We start from the raw sequence: 11,500 nt of genomic DNA on the forward strand, positions 1-11,500 counted from the left end.
TATATATATATATATATATATATTACATAGTAAGCTTATAGAAATGTGTTACTTATATCTTAAGTGCAACACATCATAGAGTGCTATCTTTATCTTTATCTTGCCTCCCTATCTTTTTCTTAGAATCTTGCCAACGCTTTCTGTGAGGAAGGAAAGAATCTTATCTCTCTCTCTCTCTTCATATCACTATAAAGCCTACGACAGCAGCTCTCTCTCTGGTCTTATCAGTAACCCCTTTATGGCGAGGTCAAAGGCCAGAGGTCCACAGAAGCCTTCCGGTATCTCAGGAAACCTTTAGGGGTGAGGTTGCTGGCCCTACATCTTACTTCATTACGTCAGAAGGCGTTGGTTACCCAAAATTTGCAACTGGGTGGGTTGACCTTTTTTTTTGTTTAAGAAATTTTTTCAATTGCATTTTGTATAATTTCAATAACTGTAGTTTTGTATTTTTTTTTGCATTGAACACATTCATATATATCTAACTACATAATTACATTTATGTATCACTTTATTGATTTTCTTTAAGTATCTTTCGATTTTATTAATATAAAATTCATGTATCTCTTCCTACTTCATAACTGGTTTTATTCCTATATCCTTTATGATTCCTGTCATTCACGTATCTTTTCATACGTGTATTCATTAATGTATCCACTAATTACACTCTGATTTTATACATATAACTTTATTGTATATGCATCTTTTTTTTTTTTGCTTTAGATTTGGTTTCATCCAATTTATAATTATTTGCTTTTTAAGAAATGTATACTGGTCATAAATAATTATATATATATATATATATATATATATATATATATATATATATATATATATATATATATATATATATATATATATATATATGAATAAGATGTATCTTTCAATGCATATTAATTGGGCCTGTCACTTTTAAGACACTTATCAGTATTTTTGCTATTTTATAACTGTATTTAATAATCATAAAATATAATTTTTCACACAGAATACAACACAAATACAAATCTTTTCTAAAACAAAAATTTTTTTACAAAGGGCGAAAAAAAAGATGGAACTTTGACTTTGCTGCAAAATTTTATTCATCAAAAAACTCATTACAATAAGAGATAATTACAATTGACATATATAAACGTAAAAAAAAAATAATTCCTGAAAGAATGTAGGGTGGGGCAGCATTTTTTTCAAGAGCACCATCTTGAAAAAAAAACCCCACCCTTTACAATAAATGTTCAATAAATTAAAAGAAAAAACTTCACTTCTATAAATCTAAGTACATGTGGAAAGTTTGCAAAATATTATATTGAAAGATGAAGGCAGGTAGAGGTATTAAAAAAAATATATATTGGAACTTTTCCGTTCAAATTATCACGTTTTATTCCTACATAAACACTGGTTATATTTTGCAATTTGATACTGAATGTGTTTCTCATGCAGAAACTAAATTGATTTAAAACACAATCCTTATATCACAAAAAACCTCTTTCGTCTCTCGTGAAAAAACCAAAACCAGTCCTGGTCTTATTAAAAAACTGAAATACCAAAGATGCAGAAAAACCTTCTTTCAAAATCACCGTAAAAAACATTCTTTGAGGAAACTGAAATATAATCATCTACAAAAACTCAGCTTTCCTTCGAGAAACAGAGAAATATTCTATGACTTGTTCTGACCCATTTGGGCTTCCCAAAAAAATCCCATTAAAAAAAACTTTGAAAAAATAAAAAAAAACTCTCCCAAAAAAAAAAAAACAAAAAAAACTGCAACCCGCAGATGTGAATGAGCATAGGTGAGCACATGATAAAAAAAAAAAAAAACCTGATCTTATAGCAGAAAAAAAAAATTCTTATCAAAAAAAAACCTCTAACCCGCAAATGTCACTGTGGGACAATACTGACGAGATGTGAATGAGCATAAGTGAGCAAAGGATAAAAAAAAAAAAAAATGCGTGAAGTTCATATTATCGATAAGCGGCCATTTTTAGACCACAAACAAAACGTAAGGAGGTACAAAATATAATTACATTTACAGAAAAAAAAAAAAACACTTAAGAGACTTGTTTCTTGAGGGGATAGGTGCCCTTTGGAATAAGAAAAAAACACGGGAAATATGAGAAAAAACACGGGAAAACGTATTAAAAATAAGCGGTGGACTGAAATAAATACGAAAATACGAACTAATGAAAATAAGTTAAATTAATATTAGTTGGTCTCGAGGGCTGCTGGCTGTCTGAGAGAGAGAGAGAGAGAGAGAGAGAGAGAGAGAGAGAGAGAGAGAGAGAGAGAGAGAGAGAGAGAGAGAGAGAGCATATATAAAATCTTCTTATATCATAATAATCATCATCGCGTGGACACCTTATCCCTCTAGAAACCAGGAAGAAGAAGAAGAAAACGACTAGAAAACACCTGAAAACCCAGGTCACGGTTTCAGAAAAACCCAGGTCACGGCTAAAAAAAATCACGATTCCTAAAAAAAATTAAATAAAAAAAATTTCTAACAAAAAAAAATTTAAAAAAAATTCTCCACTTAACATCGTGTTTGTTTACACTGAGGTCCCTAATTTTCTGTAGAGCAATAACCGTCGACCACAGAATGAATTTAACAGTTTTAGTCGATAGTGTACAATTGTCAAGCGTGATAGTATCATCAATAGTATTTGGAAACTAAATAAAGAAGAAAAAAAATTGTCTATTGCTCTCCTCTGAAATTATCTGATAATCTTTTGATGATAATTTTTTTTCACTGTGAAATTATCCTATAATTTTTAATAAGTTTTTTCTAGTTTCATTTAGTCTTATACACTAAAGTAGCCTCTTTTGAACTGAAAATATATATTTTCTTCATAAAAAATTCAAAATCAAAGCACTCTTATTCGTATAAACAAAAAAAATTTACAAAAAAATAATTTTTTTTATCCACATATCAACAAAATATTTTTATATTCAATATAGAAAAAAGGCATTTTAAGTTTTAAGGCACAAGTGTCATTTCAAAAGGCATCGTGGAAATAGCTGACATACATAAAAAAATTATTTTTTTTCATCAATAAGTGTTCCAGACTCAATCAAAATAATTTTTTTTGAACGAAAGACCGAACACAAAATATTGAACACTTAAAAGGAGACCATTACAGAATGAAACGGAAGATTATAAAATATGGAAAAAATAAAAATAAAAAATATGAAAAGCATAAAAAACAAAACATGAAAAAACATAAAAAAAATAAAAATATGAAAAAAATACGTGACGCTGGAATCACTTGATGTATTTTGTATCAATGTATATATTATAAGAATAACGTATTATTATAAGTAGAAATATTAACAATTATGCACAATATATACATAAAAAATCTATACAAATAAAGAGTTAAACTGCGTTTGCCTTTTCATACACAGTCGACGAGATCAGAAGCATGTGTTAATTTTCCCAGTTTGTGTGTGTGTATGTCTGTGTATGAGTCACATACAGCATCGTCCGTGACACACACACACATACCTACACACGTGCACACGCATTGAGACATAGCATTCATACGCAAATATATAAATCGTTCTATAAAAAATAATTGCATTCATCAATGTTGACATATGTTTGGGGGAGGGAAGAGGGGTAGGCCCCATTTACAAAAATTATCATCACTGGAATGAATAAAATGAATTATCACCCGACTGACATCGAGCACATATGAGAATCTGATAAACACATGACGTCAGCACCTTTTTTTTTTTGTCTTTCAACTTTTTTGTTTCCCACACATGTCTCTACGAAGACCTGATTGATTGCCAATGTCACAGAAGGTAGAATGATCAACTGTGTCACGCGTATTTGGAAATCCAAGAAAAAATTCATTTTCAAAAACGTAAATACACAATAATTCTTGTAGTCACTTTTTTTTTATGTATTTTCACAATTATTCCTGGAATCACTCGACGCACGGAAGACGATCCACTTGTTAAGTCTTATAAGTCTATGACGAGAGCCTTTTCACTTTCATTTCACTGTGTTCAAAAGGCTACGTAATCAGAAATAAGAATAATGTAAAAAAAAGGCACTGCCTTTTAGAACGAGGCTCTTGCTATACAACTGTCTTTTATTCATGTCTTTTTTTTTTTTTTAACTTTTCTAAGAGGTATCTATCTGCAAGCAAGAGAAAGGCAGTGTGAAGTGGGCATACTAAGGCTGTTGTTTCCATTAAAAAAAAAAAAATACAGCCACTGGAAATCCTTTTCCAACTCTTCTGCCCAGTGGAAGGAAGTTCACAAAAAAAGGAAAAACTTTGACTTTGACTGGATACAATAAATGACTGAGATCTACACCATTTGGTTTTGAGGCAAAAGCACAACAGCGCTCATCACATTCCTGTGATCATTTGCGTGATCACTTATCTGATCACTTCCAGCTTCCGTGCAGTGCAAGAGCGACTGCTTGCTGGCTGTGGCTGGCTTGCCAACATCACAAAGGATATGACATCGTTTCTTTACTTCTGGCAAGTTGGTGCCCAAATAAAAAAGGCACTCGGATGCAACACTACTACCAGCTGGTCCATTTCAAACTGGGGGTTAAGAAAATATAAAAGAGCTCTTTGGTTTAGTTCAGACTCCCCTCCATGAAGAGAAAAAAAAAAACGCCTCTCTCGAAGTGGGAGATCAGGTGGGGGTGAGGGGTGGACTTCGATACTCTAATCCATTCTGCCAAGTGTATTTCAAATTCCATCAAGAGTAGCGAGGACTCACGCAGCTGCCATTAGTAGGAGGGGTGTAGGATACTGAAAAGTGACCTGCTGAGGATTTTAGAGTGGCCTCATCCTCCGTCAGTCATTCCAGAGTCCTCCAGAATATGCATCTGTGGGCTGAGCTCATTCCAGAATCCAGGATATGCATCTGCAGGTTGAGCTCATTACGAAATCCGGATCTGTACCTGTAAGCCATCATTCCAGCAGCCAAGATATGTAGCATCTCTGGGCTGGGGCCATTCCAGAATCCCAGATATCCATTTGTAGACTGAGGTCAGTCCAGAATCTTAAGATCTGTGGGCTGAGCTCATTCCAGCATCCAAGATAAATGGCATCTGTAGGCTGAGGGCATTCCAGAATCCAGGATCTGCATCTGCAAGCTGAGCTCACTCCAGTATCCAAGACATACAGCACCTGTAGGTTGAGGTCATTCCAGAATCCAAGATCTGTAGGCTAAGCTCATTCCAGTATCCATGAGATATAGCATCTGCAGGTTGAGGTCATTCCAGCATCCGAGATCTGTATGCTGAGCTCATTCCAGCATCCGAGAACTGTAGGCTGAGATCATTCCAGCATCCGAAATTTGTAGGCTGAGCTCATTCCAGCATCCATGATCTGTAGGCTGAGCTCATTCGAGCATCCATGATCTGTAGGCTGAGATCATTCCAGCATCCAAAATCTGTAGGCTGAGCTCATTCGAGCATCCAAAACGTATGTAGCATCTGCAGGCTTAAGAGGTGATGATGATAATCAAGATGAAGAGTGATGATGAACATGAAGAGGCTTACTACTGAGACCAGCTGGTTTGCATTTTATTTTTCTTACTATTCCCCTGAGGACAACGCGCTTCTGTTTTGTGTTTGTGCTACAAAAGAAGAACTACATGACTTCTTTTCCTAGGAGTCCTTCAACACAGTTCCTACGAACGCGACCATCTTCTTTCAACTACTGGAAATGAAGAAGAAGAATTAGAAGAAGCAGCAGCCGCCGCTTTGTTTACAAAATAGATGAGCTTCAAGAAGAACTCTTATATATCCTTTAAAAGTGGATGTCCCCGATATCAGTGGGCGTCTCATTCCCGTCGAAGAAATCCATGGAGGTGGACTGCTGTTTATTCGTGGGCGTGGATGGCTGTTGTTGTTGTTGCTGTTGCTGCTGCAACTGTTGCTGGCCACTTGTGGGCAAAATGGCCATCTCTTTCTCGACCACGAGATCGATCTGCTGCACCACAGGAAGGAGGCCCTCGGGGTCTAGGTTGACTGAAGCTGCTAGCTTGGCGAGGACAGCTGGCCATTCCGACACGTGCAGCCCGCGAACAGCTGCTGCAATGGAGGCCACAGCCACGGCGGAGGGTTCCACGCGGACGAACTCCGGCTCTGGAAGGAGAGAAAGAGAGGAGGACGTTTTAACTTAAAGAGTTGTCGAGGGTAAAGGTGGTGATGTTGCATTTAAAGGTTGGTGAAATATTCAGTAATAAATTCTCCTTCGAGCTTTGGAGAATAAGAATCGTCACTGCCTTTAAAGTATAAAACATTCAGATATCCCCTCAGTGATATAGAGTATTCAGCTATCAATTCTTTTTTTTTCGTAAAATGGCTTTTTATACAATATTTAATCAGTTGTGAAGACTTTTTAAGGTAATATTCATTCGATTATGAAAGTTGGAAAAGTGCATATGTTAAAAGGTATTTATATTAAAACCAAAATAGAAAATAAATTCTAGTCAGCAATAATTTCAAGTTAAACCTTTACAAACTCTCTGCAAATACTTAATATTAAAAGTGAAATACATACATTCAAAATGCAAAAAAAAAAAAAAAAAATTAAGAAAACAGTTTTAATAACAAAACAGAAACCTAAGCACATAAAATGGCAATGAAAAAACTACGCAAGTATTAACTACACAAAATTGGACTTAAAAAGTAAAACACGAAGCAATCCAGTGTGACATTACAGCAACAAGTACCTGACTACCATAAATCAGGTACTAAACGGCTCGACCAGAGAACCATTGACGCAGTACAGAATTCACCTCTGAAACGACGGAAACCAAATACGAACAAGCTGCAATACAAAACCACCCCATTTCCCCAAAAAAAAAAAAAAAAAAACTTCCTTCCGTACGTAAACCTTCCCAACCACACTTCGTCAAGAAACCCCAAAATGCACAGGTCTGCGTTGGTAACCCAGCAACAAACAACAAAGGAAGGTGAGAAAGAGAAAGGAGAAATATCCCAAAGGGACGTATGGGGCGTTGAAAACCTCACAAGGACAAGGGGTGGGGGCCATGTCTGAGAGAGAAGGGGTCAATGTTTTAGGGGGACCCGAGACATACAAAGCTTTTCATAGAAAACCACAGCCATCTATTAGAGACCTCAAGCGGTTTTATCGAAGGCACAAGAATCCTTCAAAATCCTGCGAATAATGAGTATATTTCCCCTCTGATGTATATCTGAAGGTTTTGGGTCCTCGTTGTGTACACGAAGGACAAATTTCGAGTAAGGGGGCCCACAATCAGTATTCAAAGCATTCCCTCTATTTTGCATATCAACGTTAGGATGAATGTGGCGTCCTAGGGTTAATTGCCGTGTGCTGTGGAGACGGCAGGAGGTTGCAATCCTATCAGTAATGACTCCCTCAAAACATAGAGTAGCTGATGCTGCTGTTTCCCACGATTCCCCCCCAAAAAAAAAAAATCTTTGGATTTAAGAGAATATATTAATTGCCAAATTTTCGACAATCCTTTTTCCCACAACTTTCAAAAATGTAAGAAATATCTTCAGACTTAAGAAAATTGCATTAACTGCTCAGTTTTCCAAAACCTTTGAATTCAGGAAATCTTAAATTAACAGGCTTATTTCTTAGATTTCCAGTACCAAAGAAAAAAAAATGATTTCGAAGAACTTGAGGAAAAGTATTACAATATTACTCCCAAGATATTTTTAAACTCATCAAATCTCCCAGTATTTATATAAAAAATTAAATGTTTGAGATTTCGAAGAAAATCACCCCAAAAAATCTCCGAAATTTCTATAAATCTTCCCCCCAAAAATAATAAAAAAAAACTTAGAAAAAATTCTACCTCTCCAACAAAAAATTCCGAAAAAAACTTCGAAAAGTTTAAAAAAATTGATAAACTTCTTACACAAAATATTCCCCCCAAAAACATCGAAAAGTTAAAACAATTGATAACTTCTACCACAAAAAATTCCCAAAACTTCGAAAAGTTCTGAAAAAATCTGATAGTTCTCCCACAAAAAAATTCCCCCAAAACTTCGAAAAGCTCTACAAAAAATTAATAAACTTCTCCCACAAAAAATTCCCCAAAATACTTGGAAAAAATTCTCAAACATTTCATAAACCTCCTCCCCCCCCAAAATCCTCAACCTTGCCTCTCAGTATGAGACCGCCCTTAACGCCACGACTCTCCGTCAGTAGAGGGCCACGTCAGCTGCAGGAACAGCAGTCCTTCCAAATGTCTCTCCCTTTCCCTCAAAAGTACTTCTCCTCCTCCTCCTCCTCCTTCCCCTCCTCCTACTTACTGGTGGAGGAGGAGGAGGACCAGCGAAGCCCTTTTGTCCCTCCGGAGGCCGACCGCTATTGTCCTGGACCTGGTCTTTTGTTTTGCTTTGTAGTTGTGTCTCACAGAGAGAGAGAGAGAGAGAGAGAGAGAGAGAGAGAGAGAGAGAGAGAGAGAGAGAGAATAGCGTCACAATTACGTATTATAAAGTTTCACTCTGAGTTAGAGAGGAACTTTTTACAGAATTGAGTGAGAGAGAGAGAGAGAGAGAGAGAGAGAGAGAGAGAGAGAGAGAGAGAGAGAGAGAGAGAATAATGATAATGTCATTCCCAATTACGCTGTTTGAGTTTTTCTCTGGAAAATCAAGATAGAGAGGACTTTTTAACAAAACTGTGAGACAGGGAAAAATCATTTTTACGATATTCACATCTGGGTATTCGACAGCTCTCTCTCTCTCTCTCTCTCTCTCGTCTGGATCGGTTTTTATGGGTCTGTGCACGTACAACCCGCTCTCTGGTGGAGGCAGCAGTCTCGAGTTCCACACGCTGTTTTACAATGGCTGGGAACGAACCCCGAACGCGTAGCAGTTCGCAGCTGCTGCTTCTCCAACACTTACGCCAACAACGCCTCCAGCGCCAACTCCAACACCACACCTTTCGCCATCAGTCGCACTTTTCTCGTTTAAAAAAAAAAAAGATTTGAAACGAATAAAAATTTTTTTTATTAAGGAAATGATATGGAAAGGTATAAGCAGGTCTCTCTCTCTCTCTCTTCTGTGTAGCATGTGAGAATAACACCCTCTCTCTCTCTCTCTCTCTCTCTCTCTCTCTCTCTCTATAGCATCATATATGGAGAACATCCTCTTCCCCCATTCCACTCTCTCTCTCTCTCTCTCTCTCTCTCTCTCTCTCTCTCTCTCTCTCTCTCTCTCTCTCTCAACCCTGTTCACGCATCACGCCGGGATAACTACTTACGACCGCGTTTGAATTTCCGGACAAATTATGTCTGGCCCGGACATAACCTCTCCCTACTTCCGGCTCTTGGTCACTGTTGCATTGGCCTTTAAAATATGAAAAGGGGGTAGGGAGAGGGATGCAAACGTCCGGGAAGAGAACGCACTCATCAACGCGACATAAAAAAATTATTAAAAAAAGTATATAAAAAAGTTAAATTCCATGTCCCGTTTGATACTCGCGTTTCCTGCTGGGATGGTTGATCTTTAACTAAGGGTTTGATTGTTTTGAAGGAATGTCATATTTTCTCTCTCTCTCTCTCTCCAACTCCTCTTTCTTTGTAAAAAGCCTTTGGGATATTCACGTGTATTCTAAAACACACTAGTTTTATCCCTCAAACATAGTGCCTCTCAGTTAATGAAGAAGTAAAAGTTACAAATGTTAACTAACTCTCTCTCCCCATCACTCACCCTGAACACTGGCCAGACCACGTGGTACAGCAAGTTGTTTACGCCAAATAATCTGTACATAAACAGACGTTTGGACAAGGTAACACATCATGACGATCAAATGTCTTAAAATTCCCCTCGAGGGACACGAAATAGAACTGAAAACCCAAAAGGTACTTTTCATATACATTTCACAAGTTCGCGTCTGCGAAATACCAAGTCTGGTTCCTCACCAGACGGCCTGAGAGGGCGCATTGTCAGTACAAAGCCCCAAGGCTATATTATACTGTAAGCGTCGGGGTCCACCACCGGGGGACTTTTAAACTTTCACAGCCTTGGCTTGGAGGATCACGTTACCCATAAAAATATAAATTTACCTTTATGTTAACACGTCGAAGAAGACTGGCAAGCATCTAAAAACTACTGACATTACAGAAAACAGCAGCAGAAGCACTGTACTTCCACAAAATCCAAAACTGTCATAATAAACGTGTTCTTTCTACCCAGGCGTGTCATTTCATAAGACTGGGTCCATGCCACTTCCCGTTTTCTATTGCCACGCGGTTCCCTTACTATACTATCACCTGGTCCTTTTAAATATGGCCGACGATGGTGGGATGCCAGTTGCCGATTCGTGTTTTTTTCTCTCCTCGGAAACAACCACGCACACACCATGGCGTAACTCGCTGAGCTGGGGCTCGAGATTGTATTATGCCTTTGTTACGCCATGGAACTGGTGTACTTGTAGTATTTAGGTTAGGGGAAACTTACGTAATTCTTTTTACAGTTGATTATTAAAAGCACGTAATGACCATTAGATTTCTATTTCAGATTTTAAGATTGCTGTTAATATTTGTCGTGCCCGCAAAAACACCCCTACAATTAAATTACATGAAGTGGACCTCAACTGTACAATAAACTTGAAATTGGGAAAACAACTTTAAGTTAAAACCATATCAAGGATATTTTGGTCCTGCTAAACTCGAGAAAGAAATTATCTAAATTATATGACTACAGAGCATAAAAATAAACCCTAGTATTAATGAAACCGCGTCTAACGTTAGTTAATAAAAAATTCAACAGGATTCTATTTTAAAGTTAAGTTATGTGATATCCAAATCGCCCAAAAACACGTGGGTCCCTAAGCCTTGCGCAGACCACGAGGTGAGAGGTGTGTGGGAGATTTAGATTTCTCAGGACCGCTTGAAATTAGCACATATCCCTCCAAAATTACCTAAATAATCTACATAATATCTAAGATTATAGTACGCTGCTGGTGCCTAAATGAGCTATGTAGGTAGGACCCCCGAAAAACTGAACACGTGATTGAAGGCCCCAAAATCTAAACACGACTGTCTATGATTTTTTCAAGAATATTTATCATCATTACCATCACCAATCATAATTCGTGGTTCCTTTTTAGGTAGGAACCAGGACCTACGTATCACCTACCCACGAGATATTGAACTGATAGCCAAAGGGCTTCTCAGAGTCTTCAACGTCGTGATATGTAAATCCAAGGTTTAATCGCTTTGCTATACAGCATGAGAGGAATATGCGTAGGCCTAAGGGCATTTGAGTAGGCCTCCCGCTTTCTGTCTGTCTGTTTGTAATCTCTCCCCACATAGATTAGCAAGTACCGTTACCTGAGTGATGTATCTCTCTCTCTCTCTCTCTCTCTCTCTCTCTGGTGCGAATATTATCAAAATTCTCTCTCTCTTACTCAATTCTGTAAAAAGTGCCTCTCTGACTCGGAGAGAAACTCTAACGCGTAATTGTGATGCTCTCTCTCTCTCTCTCTCTCTCTCTCTCTCTCTCTCCCTGGTGCGAATATTATCAAAATTCTCTCTC

General features: G+C 37.5%; 1 protein-coding gene across 1 annotated transcript in view; it reads right to left on the minus strand.

The window, feature by feature from the left end:
• Positions 1 to 1,052: 1,052 nt before the first annotated feature.
• The window catches only part of LOC136830604 (G1/S-specific cyclin-D2-like), a 56,722-nt gene continuing 46,274 nt past the window's right edge, over positions 1,053 to 11,500 (minus strand). Inside the window, exon 4 of the mRNA XM_067090159.1 lies at positions 1,053 to 6,103. Coding sequence (XP_066946260.1) covers positions 5,766 to 6,103 — 338 coding nt within the window. The 3' untranslated portion in view covers positions 1,053 to 5,765. The remainder of the gene's footprint in view (positions 6,104 to 11,500) is intronic.

The sequence above is a fragment of the Macrobrachium rosenbergii genome, chromosome 47, assembly GCF_040412425.1.
Source record: "Macrobrachium rosenbergii isolate ZJJX-2024 chromosome 47, ASM4041242v1, whole genome shotgun sequence".
Classification (NCBI taxonomy): Eukaryota; Metazoa; Arthropoda; class Malacostraca; order Decapoda; family Palaemonidae; genus Macrobrachium; species Macrobrachium rosenbergii.